General features: G+C 38.9%; 1 protein-coding gene across 3 annotated transcripts in view; it reads right to left on the reverse strand.

Annotated features, from left to right (window-relative positions):
* TNKS2 (tankyrase 2) overlaps nt 1–22,887 on the reverse strand; it is a 52,959-nt gene extending 30,072 nt beyond the window's left edge. For 2 of the 3 annotated variants that reach the window (XM_080687038.1, XM_080687036.1), the window contains exons 1-9: nt 22,333–22,887; nt 14,263–14,487; nt 12,099–12,194; nt 10,817–10,853; nt 10,567–10,642; nt 10,106–10,200; nt 7,892–7,958; nt 3,695–3,881; nt 2,533–2,654 (exon numbers count right to left, since the gene is read on the reverse strand). In XM_080687038.1, coding sequence (XP_080543164.1) covers nt 2,533–2,654; nt 3,695–3,881; nt 7,892–7,958; nt 10,106–10,200; nt 10,567–10,642; nt 10,817–10,853; nt 12,099–12,194; nt 14,263–14,487; nt 22,333–22,531 — 1,104 coding nt within the window. In that variant the 5' untranslated portion in view covers nt 22,532–22,887. The remainder of the gene's footprint in view (nt 1–2,532; nt 2,655–3,694; nt 3,882–7,891; nt 7,959–10,105; nt 10,201–10,566; nt 10,643–10,816; nt 10,854–12,098; nt 12,195–14,262; nt 14,488–22,332) is intronic. The other variant, XM_080687037.1, reaches the window with a different exon arrangement.
* Between the last annotated feature and the right edge of the window lie 1,477 nt (nt 22,888–24,364).

Here is a 24,364-nt window from a genome sequence, read left to right on the forward strand (position 1 = left end):
CTTTCTATTGGATAGAATGTGCAACAATTACCAAATTCTGGCAGGGCCTGAAAATCTTATTTGCCTGATAACATCTATTACTAAATATTCCAATCAAGCTTATAGTTGTCTTACATCTTTGAAAAAAAGCCACTACTGATGTGATGAAAAATTTAATGTGACCAATACTCTTTTCAAAACTGTTCCCATTGAGAACACTGTTTATGTCATTTTTTTTGTTGATTTTTTACAGAGAGGAAGGGAGAGGGATTAGAGAGTTAGAAACATCGATGAGAGAGAAACATCGATCAGCTGCCTCCTGCACACTCCCTACTGGGTATGTGCCCGCAACCAAGGTACATGCCCTTGACTGGAATCGAACCTGGGACCCTTCAGTCCGCAGGCCGACGCTCTATCCACTGAGCCAAACCGGTCAGGGCTATGTCATTTTTTTAAAGGTTAACTGACAAAACAGCCCAAAGACTGGGGTTTCTTTACAGGAAGAAATAACACAGCACTCATCAGTTCTGGCTTCTGCTTGGTAATAGCACGAATGGAATAGTTGGCCAGATGAGTAGTATTTGTTTCTCTTTCAACTAGTTGCTGCAGCAGCATAAGGAGCTTGGATTGTCAGTGGTAGAAAATGATACACTTTAAGTTGGATGTGGCAGCATCTATGTGCATGATACATTATGGAGGGAGACATGAGATAGAGATGCGCTAGTTTTAAACCTAGTAAATAAATACCTCATGGTCATGTCCCAAATCTTTGAATCCCCAACATCCGGGATGACACTCATACACAATAGGTGTTCAATAATGAGCGAATGACTAAATCAATGAATGTATATGTTAAAACTGAAACCTGAAAATTCATGGAATAAAAGTTCTAGATAATTGTTAAGCTAGGTTGTTTTATATATCTAAATACACAGTACACATGAAATTTATTCTCTGAGTTAAACCTGTTAATTACAAAGCATATCTGATCATCATGACTTTGTTCCAGATGCACTTTTTGATGTTGCTGTCACAAAAATCATTCCTTTGCTCTCAATGAAACCATTTCTATATGGTAAACATTGTTCCTTTGATATGGTACAAGTGATCATCCCAGGACATCTAGCAGGACAGCACACAGAATGGAAATAGTTTATTTTCAAAAATTTTGATCACATCTACTTCAAATTGCTCCTATATTCCTCTGTCCCATTCTGGGACAGGGCCTGCAGTCTTTGGAAACCTGGAAGGCAGTGCCCCTGGAACCACAACTATGCAATATTTAGGGAAAACAACATGTAGCATTAGCTCAGAAAATTTTCCATGTCAATCTTTCCAAGTTTCTCTGTACCATCTTAATGCTTCTATGATTTTAATTTTGCACTAGCATTTCTTATTAGCTTGCAGCTTTGCTATTGTTTTACTGGGTATTTTTTACAAGTTAAGTAGCAAAATGGTCTAAAATGTTTTATAGATTTCTACATAATCTTCACACAGTTTACATCATAGCATAAGGAAGAAAATTAATCATAAAAGCTATCAGGTAAGTAAGGCTACTATGAGTTAAATTTGCCCCTAAACACATGAATTTACTTAGGGCCATCTTTCCTCACCCAAAACACATTCTGCAATTCATACAGCAGGACTTGGTTCCTTTTAAATTTCTACTTCTACGATAGCCTCTGATTATACCATTCCCGTTCCTCTTTCATCCCTTATCCTTGATAGCTCCCATCTTTTCTGACTGCTTTTCCACAGACTGCCTGGTTCTCTCATGTAATTTGTTACAGTTCCAGAGTGGTTACTACCTCTATCAGGGAAGCAGACTCTACTCACACAGTATAGAGGGGAGATATACAGACTTTAGATCTCACTTTGCCCTGGCTGGTGTGGCTCAGTTGGAGCATTGTCCTGTACACCGAAAGGTTGCGGGAATGGTCAGGGCCCATACCTGGGCAGTAGGTTCGATCCCCAATTTGGGCATATGGGAGGCAAACAATTGATTTTTCTCTTTCTCTCCCTCCACCCTTCCTCTCTCTAAAATAAATAAAAAGCATATCCTTGAGTGAGGAGGAAAAATATTGTAGACCTAATTTTGGAAAAAAAAAAAAAAAAAAAAAGACAATTCTAGAAGAAAACCAAGTGATTTTTATCTTGGTGGTAGAATTGTTTTCTTTTTCCATTATTTTCAGTAAGTTTTAAAATTTTAATCATAAACATAATAAAAAGCAAATTATATGAACCATTCATAATAAAAAATTACATACGATATATGCCAGCACATAAACAAAACTTTTTTCTAGAAAATACTCAAATGAATAATAACATTGCCTTTTGGGGGGTGAGGTAGGTTGTCTATTTTTTCTGTATTGTTTGAAATTTTTTTATATATATGTGGAGGCACTAATTTTTAAAAAGCACAGATTTAAAATGCTATTACAAAAAGAGGACATTATGGTAATTACCCTGTATCATCAGAAGAAGTAGGGCACTATGATTAGTTTTGCATGTTTTTGGTTACTGTATTGCACAAACTTAAATCTGAAACATTACCAATGCTGTTTCATGCGTTTGAGGATGCTTAAAATTCACCATTTCCAGAGAGAGATGTTTTTTGATTCGTGTAACATCAGCTTCCCGTGCAGCCTGCAGCAAAGAATGGCCTTTAAATTCATCTAGATGAAGGAAAAGTATATAAGTCTGCATGAGAATTATCAAATTGATAAGATTTACCTAGTAAAAGACATAATATTTTTCTTTAAGTTATTTTCAAAATTATCTACCAAAATAGCCAAATAGAGAGTCTAAAGCTAGTCTCCAAATATAACCCCTGAAAAGGGAGACAGTGGTATTCCAGTTCACCTGTTATGATCCAATTCATCTCCAGCTGTATACACGGATTTAGCCGATGGCCAACTCAAAAGTCTATATTGGTCTGGAAATATCTGGAGTACTGCAACATATTCCCAGACCAGAGAGTTCTCACAATTTTCTAAAGCATAGAAATTTTCTCAATAAAGAAATAAAACAGAAGGTGATCATAGTCCCTACACTAACATTACAGCAATAGCAGATGGCTTTGCTCACACATCAGAGAACTGGGGACTTGACAAGCTGGATATTCCAAGAGGTACCTACTGATGAACAAATGAAAGACGGTATTTTCTCAAGATTCCTCTCTTTTATTCCTCAGATTTGTGAAACCATGCATTTTCCTTTATTATTCCAAAATAATGTAAATTTCCTATTTATGTATAACAAACTGTATCTGAACGAGGTGGCTATGTCTCACTACGTCTATTTCAGCTATACACAGAAGACCACAGAACTGTCCAGATACCAAAAAACATTAGATGACAAAATCTGGGGACTAGATTTACAAGATGGCATCCTACAAATAACATTTCAACTTCACGGTAGTTTCCGTAGAAAGTCACATCAAAGACAGGAACAAAACCCAAATTCTTTTCAAAAGCATACCACATATAAAATGCATTTAACTTGACTTAAAAAAAAAGAATACAAATATATTTTCTTTTCATCTTAAGAGCAGAATAAGTAGGAACTTCTGAATGATTAAAATATGCTAGTCTGAACAAAAGATACCCACAGCTAAAGAAATTATTCTATCATTTAAAAATATCTAGAAACAAACAAGAAAGAATTTTTAGTTTATTGATATATCTTAGCTAAACATTCATCATTTTATACTCACATGCTAATCTTTCTTTTAATTGTGGTGTGGGAGCCAAGTCTATAGCACTTTTATTGTGACAGTTCAGCAGTGTTGGATCTGCACCATAACTTAGGAGAAGAGAGCACACTTCAATCCTGTTCTTAGAAGCCGCCTCATGAAGAGGAGTGAATTGCCACAAGTCCATTGCATTTACACAGGCACCATGCTGGGAGTTGGAGGGGTGGGGAAAGGAAGCACATATTTAGTGTCCAATTTTTAAGAGAATTTAGAATTAGCAGTAGTCTATAATATAAAATCAAGGAAATTTAAACAAGTTATGTTCCCAAAGTTCACTTTTTAAACCAATTTATTTCAGAAAAAGAATACATTTTCTCCCCATGAAGAAACAGTAGCTGGTTGCTAGGCCTATGCACAAAGGTCTATTTAACTCTTTTATTGTTAAAAATAGTTGAGAATGAAGCTTTAGATTTAACATGCATCTTTTCCAAAAATTTTAATAATATAATTTACATATGGCAAAAATGCACAGTTCTTAAGTATATACAGTAGTTCCTCCTTATCCATGTTATCAGTTAACCTGTGATAGTATTTCAGAGGCAGTGATATATGAAAAAGTTTAAGGCTAGTAGGGGGTGGTTTGATAAGTTTAAGAAAGTAAGTGTTTAATTATAGATTAAAAAGTACATTAGAGCCAAAACCGGTTTGGCTCAGTGGATAGAGCGTCAGCCTGCGTACTGAAAGGTCCCGGGTTCGATTCCGGTCAAGGGCATGTAACTTGGTTGCGGGCACATCCCCAGTAGGGGGTGTGCAGGAGGCGGCTGATCGATGTTTCTCTCTCATCGATGTTTCTGACTATCTATCCTTCTTCCTTCCTCTCTGTAAAAAATCAATAAAATATATTTAAAAAAAAAAAAAGTACATTAGACATGTTCTGTATATAAGAAAGCTTAAAACAGGGAATCATTTGGGGGTCCCGAATGGAGTAATTCAAATTACATTATTTCTAATGGAAAAAAATGATTCGGTTTTCAAACAAATTGCTTCTCGAACTGCCTTCTGGGACAAATTAAGTTCGAGAAATGTGTTTCCATGTGTATGTTTTTTCCTATACATACATACCTATGATAAAATTTAATTTATAAATTAGGTAACAGTAAGAAATTAATAATAATAATAAAATAGAACCATTAAAACAATATACTGTAATGAAAGATATGTGAATGTGCTCTCTCTCTCAAAATATCCTATGGTACTGTACTCACCTTTTCACTTAAAGGAAGCACTTTACAGCTTCTCTTTGGCCTATGTGAATTGGCATTATCACTAGTCTTGCTTTTTGGGGCCATTATTAAGTAAAATAAGGGTTAAATATAGAAGCAGTACAATATCAGGACAGTTGATCTGACAACAGACACAAAAAGGTAGATAGCATATACAATGGGGATATGCTGGATTCATGTCTCAAGTGGGACAGTGTGACATTAGATCACACTACTCAGAATGACACGAAATTTAAAAATTAAAAATTGTTTATTGCTGAAATTTTTCATCTACTATATTTTCAGACCAGTTAACTGCAAGTAACTGAAACTTCAGAGAAATGAAACTGTAGATTGGGTCGGGGGAGGCAGGGGGACTAATGCAGTTTGATGTGTTTTGAGAAATGTACATATTCATGATACCCATCATCCAATTCAAGATCTAAGACACTCACAGCTAGAGAAAAGAATTGGGGGAGGAGGGGAGAAAAAAGACACTTTTATGAATGCTCTCTCATGCTTCTTTTATGGACAATTCCCACCCCCATTCTGACTGTTAGCAGCATATATTAGATTTACCTGTTCTTAAATTTCATAAAAATGGAGTAACTCAGTATGTACTTTGTGTCTAGCTTTTTTCACACACAATGTTTGAGATTCATTCATGTTGTCATATCAATAATTCATTTTTATTGCTGAGTAGTAGCATTCCATTGTATAAGTTACACCATAATGTATTTATCCATCATCCTGTCGATGGCATTTGGACTATTTCTAGTTTTTAACTATTATGAATAAGCTGTTATGAACATTTACGTACAAGTCTCTTTTGCATATACCTAGAAATGGAACTGCTGGGTCATATGGTAGATACGTTTAGTTTTATTAAAAATTGCCAAATACTTGGAATATCTGAGTTCCAGTGCTCCACTGCCTTGCTAACACTTGGTATTTTAATTTAGACATTTCCAAGTATTAGAGTTGGATGGACCACAGAAGTCATTCTAGTTTAATCACTCATCAAACACAAAATCCTTTCCACACTTACCTGCAGAAGTTGAACCAGTTACCTACTCTTAGTACTTTTAATCACTGGAAACTATTTCTCAACTAACATAACTTTTATACTTACTAGATAACTTCTGTTGTTAAAAAAAAGTTCTCTTTTACATTAAGTTAATTATGTACTTTAAACTTTGATCTATTGGTCTTTGGAACAAAAAAATTAATATTCTTCTCTGCAAAATTTGAAGGCAACTCTTATGTTTTTCTTTTCCAATCTAAACAATTTCAGCTCCTTCACTTATCCATGGTTTCTAGACTTCCTATCACCTTTGTGGCCCTCAACTAAATAGACTTTTCAGTTTAAAAAATTCACTTAAAAATATTAAGAGCCTAGAATGATAGATTCTCAATTGGTTTGACTGCACAAGTACAATGCATGTTATTACATTTGCTCCTGATACTATACTTCTACTACTGGCATAAAATTATGTTAGCTTTTCAAGCAGTCACATCACAATCTGTATGCATCATGGTCATGAAAAGCAGTCTACTGCATGTTTGTTGTTAAATGCCATCATGTGCTAGCCAGAGTCATTAGCAAGGATTGCTTACTGAATGTGTTGTTGCCCAGGACTTCTACCTGTATTCCGTCTCTATCTACCTGCTTTCTCCTGATTGTCCGGAACTTGAGTACTCTGGTAGCTGTTTGTACCCTCACCTCTTCTAACCACCTCTATTATATGTATAACCTCTAGTCAACTTCCCAAACTTATTTAGTAAACACTAGGTCTTAGAAAAACACCGTTCAATTGTCTATAAAAGTCTCATTGCAATCTGTCTGATGTTTCACTCTCATCCATAACATTGCAAATATTCTGAATTCAAGATTCAGTTTTACAATAAGCAAAAGCATTACTGCTATAAATGTATATAACATAACAGCCACATAATAAATTCTAAAAGACTTATAGACTATTTAGAGTATCTAACCATTATAACAAAGTTGTTTCTGTGGGAAAATGTATTCTGTGGTAGCACATGCTCCAGAGGAAGCATAGAGGCATTGGAAACAAATGTCTTCTTTCTGTTCCTATGAAAGCTGCTGATATAGAATGAGGGAACATATTCAAGGGGCAGAGTGAGTACAGAGTGAGAGAAGTCTAAAGAGAGGGGTCAAATACATACATAGAGACTGGGGGACAAAAATATGTTGGGGTATGGGTAACATCCTTGGATCTACTCTAAGGAGAATATATATCTTCTATTCTCATCCAACAGGGAACAAAATAAGGAATTTCTTGTCAGTCCCAGGAACCTGCTTGTTAAACAACAGCCACCCAGCATATTGGAAGAAGTAAAGCTATCCAAGCAAACCTGTTCCAACTCAAAGTACAACTGGGCAAGTCTTGCAAATGAAAATTGTAGTTTTAATATATGATTGACTAAAAATAGCTCTGATATTTTCAAGAGTTTTGAAATGTCACTTTAGCTACAAATTATAGAATCATGCCGAAACCGGTTTGGCTCAGTGGATAGAGCGTCGGCCTGTGGACTGAAGGGTCCCGGGTTCGATTCCGGTCAAGGGCATGTACCTTGGTTGCGGGCACATCCCCAGTGGGGTTGTGCAGGAGGCAGCTGATCGATGTTTCTCTCTCATCGATGTTTCTAGCTCTCTATCCCTCTCCCTTCCTGTCTGTAAAATATCAATAAAATATATTTAAAAAAAATTATAGAATCAATCTGTTATTCATAAGATGGTAGTGCTACTTTAAAATCTTAAGGAATCTTAAAAATCTCAAGCAGTCAGATGCTGATCTATCAACCATCTATACTTTGTAATAATTATAAATACTACTATATCCACTAAGCACCAAAAAACACATAGAAAAACAGATACACTATGTATTTAAAATAACTTATATAATTATAAGAAAAGTACAACAGAACTAACCTTGACCAGAAGTTCAGTTACTTCATAATGACCATAAGAACAGGCATTGTGTAAGGGCACCAGATCACTACAATATGAGAAGGGGGAAAGCCTGTTATTACAGATTCCCTAGACTTAGTCAATTTAAATTTACAGTCAGACTTAAATAGCAAATTGCTTGTGACCTTCTAATAAAAATGTACAAAATTTAATAACATTCATTTGAACCCTAAGTCCTAGCAACTCTAATTTCCAAGTCTCTTTCAATACATTCCATCATCCCTCCCCCTGCCACTGCACTGCCATTGTCTTGATTTGGGCCTTTACTATTTCTCCCTGTACTACTGAAATAATCCCCACTTCAATTTGTCCTTGAAGCTATAGACATATTTTTTCAAAAGGTTACCTGATGTAGTTACTTCTTGTTTTAAGTCCTTCACTGTTTTTCCTTGCTTTCAAAAGACCGTTCCAACTACTCAGCCTAGCATACAATGATCTGATGCTCTCTACCTTATCCTTCTATAACAGTATACTAAACCCTGAATGCCTCTACACAGAACTATCAACTGGGCGTAGGATGGATTTCCCTCCCTCCTGGCTTACTTCTACACATCTTTTCCAAACTCAGAGTTCAAACTCTGACTCTTCTCTGAAACTTTGTTTTTGAGATTCTGCAAGAATTGCTATATTCCTTAATAAAACTAAAACCCAATTCCTTCAAGATGACAATGGAAGAATTTTCTCTATAGAAGGTACAGTGGAACCTTAAAATCTTAACGTATTTTTAAGCTGTTCTTCCATGGGGATTACTCAGAGTTAATTACCACATACATCATCTCGATAGCCTCAGGTGAGTGATAGCCAACCATGCCTTAAGTCTTTAGTCCTTTTTGTCCTCTCTTTAAAGGCACATGACTTTCCTTACCATTTTTGGTTATACAATTTCTTACTTACCTGAGCACTAATTTCATTTCCAACCATCTTCTAGCCACCTCCACCTGCAATTCCATATCATCTCATAAAACCAATAGTTCTAAAGGTGAACTCAATGTTTTTCCCTAAAATAATTTTTCCTCCTGGATTTTAATATGTGTATCACTGGGTCTCTCATTCACCCTGAAAATTTGAAATGTAGTTATCTTTTAATTCCTTCCTCTCTCATCACATCCATTCAATAAATCTTGTCCATTCTTTCACTATAGTATCTCTTGCACTGTCTTCTTTTCATTTCCATTTCCTCTGCCACCACTACTATAGATCTTCATTATGCCTGAATCCCTGCAATGCTCACTTTCCTAACTGCTTTTTTTGCTTCTAGTCTCCCTTGCCAATCAACCCTATACATTGCTGCCAGAATGCACCTCCTATAACAACTCTTTCAGAATAATCATTCCCCTTGCTTAGGACCCTTCAATGGCTAACATGGCTCACAAAATAAATATTGAATTCTTTTTAAAAAAAAATATTTTTTAATTGATATCAGAGAGGAAGGGAGAGGAAGAAAGACAGAAACATCAATGATGAGAGAGAATTACTGATTGGCTGCCTCCTGCATGCACCATCCTGGAGATCAAGGCCACAACCCAGGCACGTGCCCTGACTGGAAATCGAACCTGATCTCCTGGCTCAGAGGTTGATGCTCAACTGTGGAGCCACGCCAGCCGGGCAAGATTGAATTCTTTAGACTAAAATACCAAGTCCTCTGAAATCTTGTTCTTACCTGTTTCTCCATCCCTAACCTTCATTTCTCTATGTGAATCATCTGCTTCAGTCAAACTGGTCTAGTCATTGTTTCCTAAGTATGCTGTAATATCTATTTTAGCACCTCTTCTCACACCAATTCTCTTGCACAGCGATGGTTCCTAAACTCTCTGCTTTCCTGAATTGAGTCCAGGTCAAGTACCATCTCCTTCTGCAAAATTTCCCAATCACTATAGCCATTACTGAGCATTTTCTACTGTGAACTCCTGTAGTAGCATCCCTCTCTATCACCTCACACTTAGTAGAGAACTTGTATTGTCAGTTATCTTTCCATGCCCCCCGAAGTGTAGTATAAGCCTGAGTGGTTGCCTTAATGTTTTATAATTCCCTATGCCCTCAGAGCTATCTGCATATTATAAAAGCTCAAAACATGTTTATGCTGTTTAGTAAAAAATATGATTTTTATAAGGTCACAGAAATTACTGTAAGGATAGTTAATATTTAAGAAATCCTAATTTTTGTTCAAATACTTACCCTTTATCTTTAGCATGGACATCAGCTCCATGTTGCAATAACAGCTGTACAATCTTTACTCTATTGTATCCTGCTGCCAAATGCAATGGAGTTGACTGAAATATCAGAAAAATTAACGAAATTCAAATACTGGCTGAAAAAAAGGTGTGAAAAGCTAAAAATATAAAACCAAAATCCAGAAAAAAGCCTTATAACTTTATTGTCGAAATAGTCATCAATTTGGTTTTTAAAAAATCCAACACATATACTGAAGGTATAGTATAAAAGTTTATAAATTCATTATTGCAAATAGGAAATAAATGTTTACTATCAAAAAAGTTTTAATATGTTTAAGAATTAATCCAAATTATTGCTTACAAGAACATATCAGCATTCTCATCAAATGTTTTAATTTATAATAAGATAAATGCATTTTCATGTTACCAGGAGATGAACACAAACTTAGGGGCAAAAGAAAGTACCTTTCTACCATCACTTGCATGGCAGTTGACATTTAATGGTGTGAGTAGAGCCATCATTTTTTCCTCATTGCCACTCCTAACACACAAAAGAAAGTTTATTAGCAATTTCTATTTTTTAGCACATCTCATATGAAGACATTTATGTGAACATTTAAAAAAATGCATTCTTTTTTTATAGTTAGCTTATTGCAAAAAAAATAAATAAAACATTTAAGTGATGAAGATTTCATGGGATATATTTATAACACACCTGGCACTTTCCAAGAGTTCGTCTTTCTTATATTCACCTGTGAATCGGGGAAAAACAAAACAAAACCAGAAATTAAACATTTCAATTTCAAAAGTAATGATAGTTTTATACATAAAGATGTTCATTGAATTATATTTAAAGTTAATAAATTTGAAAATAAATTTCCAACAAAAGGAAAATGGTTAATCAGTAGAATATTGTACAGTTTAAAAATACTTATATGAAGAACATGGAATATCTTTGTTATAAAAGGGAAAAAAAATTCAATGATATATAACAAAGTGTCACTGCAATTGTATGAAAACAATATGCACAGAAAAAAGAAAGCCAAGGAGGAAATATACCAAAATTTTAACAAAGTTTGTCTCAGGTGGGAGTTTATGGGCGAACCTTTTCTTTTTTCTCCTTAAATTATTATAGAAAACCAATATGCTATTCGCGTAACACACAAAATGCATCTACAATTTCATTCAAAAGCCAACAAAACAAACAAAATCCAATATACCAGCATTTAGAAATGACAAGATAATCAATAGCATCACCAACTGAACATAACCATTAACATTCTTGTGAACCCAAAAGATTTTTCAAGACTAAAATTATTTTTATTATAATGTGCTTTTAAATAGCCTTCCATATCTGCAGGTTTTGCATCCATGAATCTAACCAATCTAAGACTGAAAATCATATTTTCAATCCACAGTTGGGAATCTATGAATTTGGAGAGCCTACAGTATGCATTGATTTGCGCCTTCTTAAAGAACTTGAACATCCAAAAATATTTGTATCCATGGGGGACGGGGGGAACTCTGTGGACAATGAGGGGTAACTGTATATATAAATAAAAACAGGATTAAATATAAACTCTTTATGTCTATAGCTTTTATATTTATAATACAAAGAAACCTTTATAATTAATACAGTTTAAATAAACATAATTTAACAAAATGGATAGTGTTTACTGATTTGCTGAAGTGAAATCCAAACCGCTGCCCACAATATGAACTACATATTGGCTACTAGTGCAAGGTTTCATTTGAACTCCAAGGTTTTTTTTTTAAAAGATAAAAACAGTGAATTGCATAGAATAGGGAAGGAAGAACACCAATTTTGAAAAGAAAAAAAGCTTTACCTTTCTTAGATAAGACTCAAATGTTAACTGTACAGATGTAGAAAAAAACAACTGACATTATTTTAAAAAAATCTAGTTGAGGTCATTAACCACAGGAATTTCATTCTTTATATTCTTCCTGGAATACCCAAAGAGAGTACACAAACTTACCAGTCAGCACTGCTTTGGCGGACGGGTCTGCTAAATCCAATGCTGTCCTTCCATCTGTATTTTGGATGGTGGGCTCAGCTCCATGCTGCAAGAGCACTGAAAAATAGCAATACTTTTTTCAAGATGGTATTCATGACAATTTGATTTTTGTCTCAAGATTAAAGATCTTTCATATCCCAAAAGTGTGGTAAATGTTTTATTTTAAAGATAAGAATATATAAAGCATTTTATTACTTAATGTACTATACACATTTAATGTATTATACACATTTTATTATTTAATGTATTACACACATTAATGTCTCCTAAGTTCAGTAAGATTTTCCTTTGCTAGACAAGTTACTAAGGACAGATAAGAGTGTATAAGAAAATAGAAGGCAAGTCTGCTTGAAAGTTTCTTTTCTCATTCCAAATCATACTGCCTATGTTAGAAAGGTTGTTCTATCATAACAGAAATAAAATTTCTAATCCTATAGAAATAGGGATTTGTGGTTATTCAAAATTTTAAAAAAAATGTGTAGACAAATTCTTAAAAAAAGAAAACAAGAAAAACACTCTCTGTAGGGTTAACAAACTCCAAATCAAAACTATAATCCAAAGCACATAAAAAGAAAAGACCTGTGCTATATGCTGTATTGTTATTTGTTATATAAAGACATTACAGCATACTCTACAAATAAGGAGCTGGGGGAAAGACAGGCAAGTATATGCAGAAAGGGAAGCCCAAAGTCCATTCTTTGATTGGGTTACTATTCATTCTACTCTATCCCTATCTGTAACAGTACTATGCAACAGAAATAAAATGTGAGGCATTAATGTGAACTAAATATGTAATAAAAAATGAAAACAGGCTAAATTTGAACACATTTTATTTACCCAACATACTGTCATTTCAATATTTATATTAATATCATAATCAACATAAAATTGAGATACTTTGCATTTCCTTTTTTCATATTAAGACTTTGAAATCTGGTATATTTTCCCCTTAGAGTAGATCTCAATTTCAAGAAGTCCTCAGCTACCATACTGGATTGGATAGTGCAGATCTATAACTATATTTAGAAAACCCTACATATTAAAACTAATTATTTATATATCAGAGACTAAGGGACTAGCAAAAGGCAGTAGCAATATAAGATAACAATATAAGATAATACACTGGGCAGAGGTTACTAGGTAATCTATTCCGTATCTTTATAAATTACCTAATTTGAACTAAGATGGTAACTTTAATCTAAACAGTGACTTGGGGTTTGGAGGGCAGGGGAGAACAATTTAAGTCTAGCACAGAGCCCTGAACTTTTCCTAGTACACAGGCTTTATATCTGCCTCAAGAATTTCAACTGTCCCTATAACAGGAAATAGAACTAAGGTAGCAGAGTCCAAAATCCCTGCCTATGTTAGGTTCAGAAAAATCAATAACAGGTTAACAAAAACTCTCAATCAAATAAGTGGCCTTCTCACTTGTACTTTTCTGTCAATGATCAAACTGTTGAGCAAATTCTATCTCATTTGTTAAAGTATTCTAAATGTCTGATTTTTCCTTCAAATGCTTATTTATGTATCCTGCCATTTCTATTCTCCCTTAATAACCCTAGTTCATAACCTCATCATTTCTTATCTGGGTTATTCTACAGTTTCCTAGCTAATCTCTCTGATGCCATCCATTCTACCAGCCACCTACCAGATCACTCTTGCTAAAATACACTATTTTCATCACACTGTTGTTCCCTTCCTTAACCGTCTTCATAATATCAAGCTCCTTAACTTGGAATTCAAAGTTCTTCATAAAGATGTCCCTGCCTACCTTTCAACCTTTCTCCCATTACTTGCTGGAAAGACTCCAGGAAGGAGTGACTGGACTCCAGCTAACCCACTGCCCTCATTATCCTCGAACACTCCCTGTTCACTGTCATGACTTTATCTGGTTCCCAAGAGAATCCAAATTTCCAGAGAACAGGAATCTTGTCTCTATTCCCTAAAGAGCTTAAGCCCAGTACTATACACAAAATGACACTTAGTAAATAGTGGTTAGCTTAAAGCATGAAGTGTTCTTAAGTATTTAAATTCAGCCTGGCAGAATTTGATCATATTAACGAATGGAAGATTCACAACGGTTACACACTATTTCAGGAAAATTCTGGAAAGTAAACAGTCTTACCGATGCAAACATCAATCTTTCCTTTAATTGCAGCTTCATGGAGAGGAGTGTAATTCCAATTATCACGAGCATTTGGGTCTGCACCATGTCGCAAAAGGAGAGTGACTACTTCAGCATGACCAAAAGAGCATGCATTGTGAAGAGGAATAAGGCCCCCATCATCACGTGCTTGGACATTTGCACCATTCTGAAGCAAATATTCAACTACATCTTTCCGCCCAAATCCTAAAAGAAAACAAATTATCCATATTTAAGTCGTCCAAAGAAAAATGCATAAATTAGAAGCCATGCTAAAATGTTTCTGGATGGGAAATAATAAAGGGAGATTCAACAATTCAAAAATTCATTGATGAGATAAAGAGAGAGACTCTCAATACTGACACGTATGACAATACTGAAACTGAAGTTTAAGCTGGGTAGAAAGGGTGAAGTGATTATATTTATACTAGAGGCCTGGTGTATGAAATTCGTACATGGGTAAGGTCCCTAGGCTTGGCCGGCGATCAGGGTCAATCTGTGGGGCGACCGGCGGGGCAATCAAGGGCCCCCTGCTGGCACCCACTTTGGCTGGCCTGGCACCGCCTGCTTGCTGGCCCCGCCTCCCACCGCCGGTGGCCTTCCTCTGCAGGGTGACCGGCTGGGCCATCAGGCCCCCCCCACCCCCCGGTATCCACCTTGGCTGGCCTGGGGCCTATGGGGTGGGGGCAGCTCCTGCATTGGACGTCTGCCTCTGGTGGTCAGTGCACGTCATAGCAACCGGTCATTCCACCATTCGGTCGATTTGCATATTAGGCTTTTATTATATAGGATAGTTATAAACAGTCCAAGACACATAACTTTTACTTCTATAACTTTGTATCAACATGATTCCTCAGCCATTAAGATGTCTGAAACCCATCTGAAGACTGACAGCAGAGATCAGCATGTTTCAAAGTCACATTGTAAGGACTGTAACATGTGAGTGGAGATCATGTTGGTATGCTGAGAGTAGATGAAAAGTCTGAAACTTTGAAGCCACTTCTTGGCATAAAAGGAAATTAGAGGGGTGAGTATGTAGCTATTTAAAATGTTAAAATCTGTCACTGTTAGGAGTTTAGTGAAACTTTTAGATTCAAGATACTTCCTAAACTCTAAAGGCTAATCCCTGATGAAATCCCCATTCTTATGGTCTCAAAAATAGTTCAAAGTATCTGTTAAGTACTCATTTCTTGAGGAAAAATTGCTTTGCAGGTTTTTTTTTCTGATCATGTTCTTACTGGCCAGGCAGAACATGAATAGGCATATCCTTAGAATCAATGCCAACCTCCATATCCTAAGGATCTCTTTATAAAGGAATCAGAAGTCTAAAGTTAGTAGTCATGGCTGCTCAAGATATATTGTGGTTTATTTTATAATTATGGAAGAGAAGTCATCTTTAAACACTGCTCAATGTCTATGTATGAATATATAGATGAAATCATACATTGCTGAATCTACTATAAAACACTAACAATGAAACAAAGCAGGAATATTTGGAAAGCATATTTGCTGATTAATAAACTGTGTCACTTAATGGAAGGTACTGTGTCCTGTTTATTTCTGTTCACTGGCCAACACCAGAATCTAGCATATAGGACTTAATAAACATTTGTTTAGTACATGTCTAATATTCTGAAATAGTAAGCAAATGACCCTCAGAGAGAATACGGAGCTGATGATTTGTGACCACAAAGAAAAGCAGTCTATTCAATTTCTCTTGTCAAGTTTCATCACTATCTAGTGCCATCAGCTTCAGCAGTTCCAGGAACTGTCTTGCTAACCATGACTATTGTTAATAGTATCATATTTTGCTGCTATACTGGAAACATCCTTTCAACTGAATGGCTTCCAAAAAACTATAAACCAGTGGAAATCACTACTGAGAAACGAACTTAAACTCTCAGAAAATCTTACTGAGAGCTGCCACCTCCCAGTTTTTACAGTCCGAAGACAAGATGAGCCATTGATGATTTAACTGGTCTAATCCTATATAATAAAAGCTCAATATGCAAATTGACCAAATAGCAGAATGACTGGTTGGAGGGGGGTGGGGCCTGCGAGCGGGCAGTGCCAGCCAGCCAAGGCGGGTGCCAGCGGGCAGAGGGAGAGGACAGTGATTGGTGGCAGTGGAGGGGTGATGGGGGGGACGGGGCTGGAGCTGCCCCCTGGTGGTCAGTGCGCTCCCACAGGGGGAGCACCACTTAGCCACAAGCCGGGCCGACGGCTGGTGAGCTCAGCGGCGGTGATGAGAGCCTCTCCTGCCTCTCCAGCAGCGCTAAGGATGTCTGACTGCGGCTTAGGCCTGCTCCCCTCCGGCCCCCATCAGTCGGAAATCCCCTGAGGGCGCAGGCCGGGCTGGAGGACCCCTCTCCCCCGAATTTTTGTGTACCAGGCCTCTAATATGAAATGATAGTGATGCCTTGACAAGCTAAAGGTAAGCTGGAGTCATACACGGCTCTATCAGAAAAAAATATTCAGAAACAGGAAATATCAATAAATGCCATGAAAGAGAGAAGGCTTGTGTAGTATGGGAGATTGGATGCATAATCAAGCAGTCTTAGGGTCTCGTCAGGACTCTTGTCGATTTTTCTGAGGGATGTCATTTTAAACTTACTAATAATTTAGCAGAAACCAAGAAAGGAATTTTCCACATATATTTCTTTTTTTAAAAAAATATATTTTATTTATTTTTTACAGAGAGGAAGGGAGAAGGATAGAGAGCCAGAAACACCGATGAGAGAGAAACATCGATCAGCTGCCTCCTGCACACTCCCTACTGGGGATGTGCCCGCAACCAAGGTACATGCCCTTGACTGGAATCGAACCTGGGACCTTTCAGTCTGCAGGCCGATGCTCTATCCACTGAGCCAAACCGGTTAGGGCCACATATATTTCTTTTGAATGAGGAAACAAGGGAGAAGGTTTTGCCCAGCTCAGTGGTCGGCAAGCTCATTAGTTAACAGAGCCACAGTTTGCCGACCACTGGCCCAGCTCAACTTAGGACAATATACCATCTATCTGATCAGACTAAGAGAAACTTGGAAGAGGGTGCCATGACCTCTGGGCTGATTAAATTCTAACTATCTAAATGGGGAATTATGTACTCCAAACTAGTTGTTAATGAAGTCAATTGCCTACCTCTAAGTCCAGCAAGAGTTGAGGAAAAAAGTGTAGCTCAAATCTTGATAATATACTGGGAGATTGGCTAAGTCAAGGAAGTTTCTGAATTCTTAAATATACTGGTGTTTATTTGATACTAGAGGCCGGTGCACGAAATTCATGAATGGGTAGGGTCCCTAGGCCTGGCCAATGATCAGGGCCAATCTGTAGGGTGACTGGCAGGGAGATCGGGGGTCCCCCTGCTGGCACCTGCCTTGGCCGGCCTGGCACCACCCACTCGCTCCCTCCCCCCCGCCCCGGCACCCTCTTTGGCTGGCCTGGGGCCAGAGGCAGGGGGCAGCTCCTGTGTTAAACATCTGCTCCCTGGTGGCCAGTGCACATCATAGCGACCAGTTGTTCGATTTGCATATTAGGCTTTTATTATATAGGATTTGGGTTTTCTACTAATGTAGGATTTTACTCACCCCCTCTACACACACACACACACACACACACACACACACACAGCAAAAAAGCAATCTTGGAAACAATGTCTGGTTCTAGTCCTAGGTAAGGAATGTGGGTACATTTTATGAATCTCCCATAATTATGATGTTGGCCTACAGACAAAAGAAGGAAATACTATTGAAACGTTATTGGATGTCTTTAACAGTAGCACTATCAGAAAGGATATGAACAGCAAGTATAAAAGCTATTATATCTTTGATAGCTGAGTTGTTAAAACCTTCAGTTGGGGGAATCATTCCGCTTTGCTATACCAGAGTCTGACCTGTTGGTCCAACTGTCCATCCTATGCAGAAATCCTTTCTACATTTCTGAAAGATGCCAACCCAGCCAATTCTATAGCAAAACAGATTGTTAAAGGGAGTCTGACTCCCTGCAACCTTCCATCTACTGGTACTTGTTTTGACTGCTGAAGCTATACAAATCATATCCATTTACTTTTCTACTGGAATGTCTTAAATATACGTGAAGACAGTAACACTGTCTGACCTTAGTCTTCTTTCATCTCTAGAATAAATAACTCTAGTTTTCATCTGTTGCTTGTATAATAAATTCCAGAGGCTTTAATTCCACTTCCCTTCTCTGAATAATAAAAAAAATCCTTATATGCAATCCACACAATTGAATACAATAATTGAGATTCAGTCTGACTGGTCCAATGTAGATAGTTGAGTAGCATACTACAAATATAGAACAGTAACATAACACACTACAAATACAAAACAAGTGTTACCTTGCTTACCTAGAACTCTACAATGCAAGCTCTTTTCCAACTTGTCATTCTTTTATATATACATGTATATAGGACTTAATAAACATTGGCATAGTGCTGTCTAATACTTTGTATGTATATCATCTTCTGCCACCATCTCTATATTTAAAATTCTTGAACCTGATAAATGGTTTTACACATTTCTCTGCTGATTGATACCTCACTACACTTCCCAAAATATTTAAAATTCTCAAACCATTGAATTCTACTTTACCCACCTCAGTTCTAAGATTCTAGAGAATGCTATGTATTTCTTTGGCTATGACGGACAATAAGATGACTTTCTCTCAAAGTTTCTGTCCCTCTTCTTTACTTTTCAGAAACAAATTCAGAGAAGAAATACCTTTACTGAAATCTGCTCTTTTCTAGGGGATTACACTGCCAAGCATTGCAGATTCTATTGTTTTTAGCAAAATTAAAGCTGCAGCCTCTCTACCACCAACTTGCCTCTACAAGTTTTGCGACATGTCACAAAAAATTCATTCATATCCTCTTTATGAGGGATGGGGTGTGGGGGTAGGGAGAGGACAAGGAGGGAAGGGAGCTGGTGGTGGTGGGACTGGAGAGGAAACAATTTTTTCTTATAAAAATGACTTCTTAAAGCACACTTATCTACAAGGATTGTAAACCAGTTCATAAAAAAATACACCTAATAGAGGAAAAGTTCCAGTTTATGTTGATTGCATTTTTCATTAACAGAACTCCTTTGGGGATGGCAACTGATTATTCTTTTAACTAAATGTTTTAGATGAAAAGACACATTTTTTTCTGAAACTGTTCTTCTGTCCATTTTCCTTGATCTGCACAGACTTATTCCTGTTCCTTGGATATCAGAACAAAAAGACAAAAAACACGCTCCCCTCCCCCACCCCCAGTAAAACCTCCAAACTTTAATTGGCTAAAAAAACCTGTTTTCCTCCATTGCTTACTCTGTAATGTACAAACCAAAGAAACAGCTTGGTCAGGCAGCTACATAGTCTCACCACCTATGGTGAGCTTCCAATGGCATGTTTATATGCACATTAACATGACTGATAACTCACTGTCCAGGGATATATAATGTATTCTCCATATAGTAAGAGAATATGCAGCTGGATGCATTTATTTAAAAATTAAGAAAACAAGTTCTCTCCCACCATCTAATAATTTAGATTGAATTTACAAAGCTAATTTAAGTTTTTTTTGTGATGTGGCATTTGCAACTTCTACATAATTTTGGGAAGGACTTTAAATTTAATTTTAAAAAAAAAAATTAAAATTATTTTTCCAGTTATAGTTGAAATACAGTATATTATTTTTATTTGTACAACACAGTGATTAGACATTTATATATGAAGTTACATGCCTGCTTTTAAAATATATATATAACTTTATTGATTTTAGAGAGAAAGGGAGAGGGAGAGAGATTGAAACATCAATGATGAGAGAGAATCATTGATTGGCTGCCTCTTGCATGCCCCCCACTGGGGATCAAGCCTAAAACCTGGGCATGTACCCTTCACCTGAATCGAACCTGGGACCCTTCAGGCTGCAGGCTGAAACTCTATCCTCTGAGCTAAACCAGCTAGGGCTATGCCTGGTTTTAAATGCAGGACTTTAAAGCTCTGGTATATGTAGACCATTAGCAATTTTTATTTTATTATTCTCTTTTTATAACTTAAATTCTTAACTATATAATCTGTACCCGATAATGTGGAAAATTGTGAGGGATGGGCTTGTTTTCAAACTAAGTTTTCTATTTCAGTCTGAACAAACCACAATAAACCTATGTAGAAAGTACTTTGTAATGTTGGGACAGACTGAGGGTGGAATGGTGGGGGAGGAACAAAATCAATAAGAAGCTAATCCCATAATCTTAAACCTATAAATATTCCTATTTTCAGATATGAACTCATTAATACGTCAAATTCTTGAAAGGTAGCAACTAAGATCTTCCTTGGTTATTTTTATCCCACAGATCAAGTGAACAGAATCTAAGTAACACTACCCTTTGGATTACATTATCAGTTGGTTATGACAGTTTGTCAAATCAGTTGTTTAAATGTTGACTATATGGTCAAACAGGACACTCCAAATTACCTGAGGAAAGGCAGCATTGAACACCAAAATGGCTAAGCAGCTGAGATTTGACTTGAGCATTCTTAATACCTTTCTGCTGCCCATAGGCTGTTTCTAGTTCTCTCACCAACAACCTCTCAAACCTCTCCTTAAAAAGGCTCCCCATTGGGAACCCAACGAAGTTGTAATTAGTCAAGAAAGCATACCTCCTAATAATATTTATGTTTTAAAACTGGTACAGGTTAAAGCAAACAAATTTCTGTTGGTAGTAAGAGTAATGTCTGTGAACAAGGAAATCTTTCTTATGCTCCTTCTTTGCGCATCATTCCTATTCCAAAAGAAGAGAGTGCTTTAAATCATAGCCTTCTGTTTTTTAAAAAACTATTTTAGCCTGCCCTGATAGCTCAGTTGGAACCGTTAGGGCATCAGCCCAATACGACAAGGTTGCAGGTTCAAATCCGAGTCAGGCACATAAAAGCATCAACCAATGAATGCATAAATAAGTAAACAACAAATCGATGATTTCTCTCTCTCTCTAAAATCAATAAAAAGTTATTTTAAGCAATCAAGTAACACATCAAATAAAACACCAGGATTATCAGAAGTATGAAACCCTAATCCCATTTTCAATTATGAGGACAGGGATAGTCACGATCTTTCCTAAAAGTGAAAATTATAGAAATAAGTTGAGTGTCTCATTTCTAGTTCTTTTAAATTCTTCAATGAAATGTAATATGCTTATATCATAAAGTGAACCTAGTAAATACTAAAAGTCATTCAAACGATATAAATCTCAGAATGAAGCAAGGTCAGTCCCAATTGTGCGTGTGTGTGTGTGTGTGTGTGTGTGTCAGAGACCACCATCCAGATCCAGCCTAAATCAGACCTCAGTTCTCCCGATTTTGTGTGTGTGTGGGGGTGGGGGGTGGGGGGGTGGGGTGGGGTGTGTGTGTGTGTGCGTGTGTGTGGCAGAGACCACCATCCAGATCCAGCCTAAATCAGACCTCAGTTCTCCCGATTTTGTGTGTGTGTGTGTGTGTGTGTGTGTGTGTGGCAGAGACCACCATCCAGATCCAGCCTAAATCAGACCTCAGTTCTCCCGATTTTGATCATTTCCAGTACTAGTCTCTCCAGAAACTTGCTAATGACTACCTAGAATCCATTCGCGCAAATGTGTCAATGGCCCATTAAGCGACTCCTTCTAAATTACATCTTTGCATTTTACAAAGGCCTTTAACACCTTAACCAAAGGATTAGTAAGAATCATAGTGGAATTCGCAAGGACAGATTTTGGAGGCCTTTCAGATTACAAGGTCTACCACGTCCCCTCTTTCTTGTGTGCAGAGGCCTTCTAGGGGAGCAAGACCGGAAGTTGATCCAAGTATTGTAGATACAAAGCAAAGCCACAACACACACACACCTTCTAGTGAGTGCGGCACGCTCCCTCCAGCCCCTACCCCAATCTCCTCAAGCCCCCCTGGAGGAGAACGAGAAGCCCAGGCCCGGAGTCCCAGCGGGGAAAGGCCGGGCAGAGGAGCACGCGAGCCCGGTGCGCAGGTGGGGTTTGGCGCGAGGCGAGGCGGCGACGCCCGGGTTACCTGCGGCGAAGTGGAGCGGCGTGGATTTCCTGCCCGCCGTGTCGCGGCTGTTCACCTTCTCGGGCGTCACCAGCCTCTTGACTCGCTCCACGTCCCCGTTGCGGCACGCCTCGAACAGCTCGCGGGCGGCCGGCTCCATGGCCTCCGCCGCCGCGCCCGCGCAGGCCGCGCCCCCGCCGGCGCAGCGGCGGCCCGACATGATCCTGGCCGCCGCCGCCGCCAGCAGCAGCGCCAGCAACGGCAGTAGGAGCCCGGGCCCCGCGAGCAGGAGGGCGAGGCCCCCGGGAGGAGACGCACTCAGGGCCCGGGCCGCTCAGCTCCCTCCGGTCACCGGGGTCGGCGCAGTCCCATGGCCGCGCCGCCGCGCGCCCCTCGCTGGGCCTCGCGACCCCCGACTGCCCCGCGGCGGCGAAGGCAGCTCGAACCCGACGTTCGAGACCCGAGGCGACGCGGCGGCGGAAGCTGGGAAAGACCCTCCCGCCAGCACCGCGCAGTCCTGGGAGCGCGAGTGACGACGTGTTGCGCGTGCGCAGTGGTCGCAGCCCGGCCGGGCCTGTTTCGGCGAGCGAGGGCGCGCGGAGGGGCTTGTGGGAAATGTGGCCGCGGGAGGAGAAGGGGTTTCGGCCCACCGCCATCTTTGCGGTGGGTTTTACTGAAGTAGAACGACTCTGCTTATTGTCCTTTTTTTTAAAGCGTGAATTTCCTCAGCTGACTTCCTTACTGCTGAATTTCCTTTCTTTGTTACACCGAAAAGAGCCTTTGAAAGCGTCATCCCCCCGCGATCTTGCATATTATTTTGGAATTCTCACTGTGGAAGTTTCTCCCTTTTTTCCAGCTTCCACAATCCCTTTCTCCTGGGGGATTTATCTTCTGTTTTCCTTTACTGTTTTTTTCCCTGCTCTCCACCTGATGGGAAGTTTGGGTGCGCTGTCTCAAGATCATTTAAGTGAAATTAGGAAGGCAACGGAAGTTTGTTCCAATTCTAAATTAATAATTGCCAGGTATGGCTCTGGTTAATTAGTCTTTGCATAGTTGAGTTATTAGCTGAGAACCAATCCAATGGCCCATAGGTAAACCAGTATTATACTGACTTAGCTGAGGTGTGGCTGTATGGGACAAAGGTTAATGAACTGCAAAATAAATTCCTCCCTTGCCTGCACTTCTTTAACCTGTTTTTCAGGTTTTGTTTGGAAATGTTGACTCACTACTGTGCTAAAAGATAGAGGATGTACACTTTTGGCAGCATTTTTATAAATATGAAAGTTATGGAAACATCCACTAGAGGCCTGGTGCTCAAAATTCGTGCATGGGGGTGGGGGGGTTGTCCCTCAGCCCAGCATGCACCCTCTCCAATCTGGGATCCCTTGAGGGATGTCCGACTGCCCGTTTAAGTCTGATCCCGGTGGGGTCGGGCCTAAACGGGCAGTTGGACATCCCTCTCACAATCCAGGACTGCTGGCTCCCAACTGCTCTCCTGCTTGCCTTCCTGATTGCCCCTAACCACTTCTGCCTGCCAGCCTGAGCACCCTCTAACCCAGCCGTGGGCAAACTACGGCCCGCGGGCTGGAATCGGCTGTTCTATCCGGTTCTCTTGCTCTCCCCTCCGCTCCTTTACTTTGAATTTATATTAGTTCACACAAACACTCCATCCATGCTTTTGTTCCAGCCCTCCGGTCCAGTTTAAGAACCCATTGTGGCCCTCGAGTCAAAAAGTTTGCCCACCCCTGCTAACCACTCCCCTGCCAGCCTGATTGATGCCTAACTGCTCCCCTGCCAGCCTGTTTGCCCCTAACTTCCCTCCCCTGCAGGCCTGGGTCTCCCCCAACTGCCCTTCCCTACAGGCCCGGTCGCCCCCAACTTCCTTCCTCTGCTGGCCTGGTCCCTTCCAACTGCCCTCCCCTGCTGGCTTGATCGCCCACAACTGCCCTTCCTTGCAGGCCTGGTCCCTCCCAACTGTCCTCCCCTGCTGGTCATCTTGTGGAGGCCATCTTGTGTCCACGTGGGGACAGCCATCTTTGACCACATGGGGAAA

This window comes from Plecotus auritus (genome assembly GCF_963455305.1).
Source record: "Plecotus auritus genome assembly, chromosome: 9".
Taxonomy (NCBI): Eukaryota; Metazoa; Chordata; class Mammalia; order Chiroptera; family Vespertilionidae; genus Plecotus; species Plecotus auritus.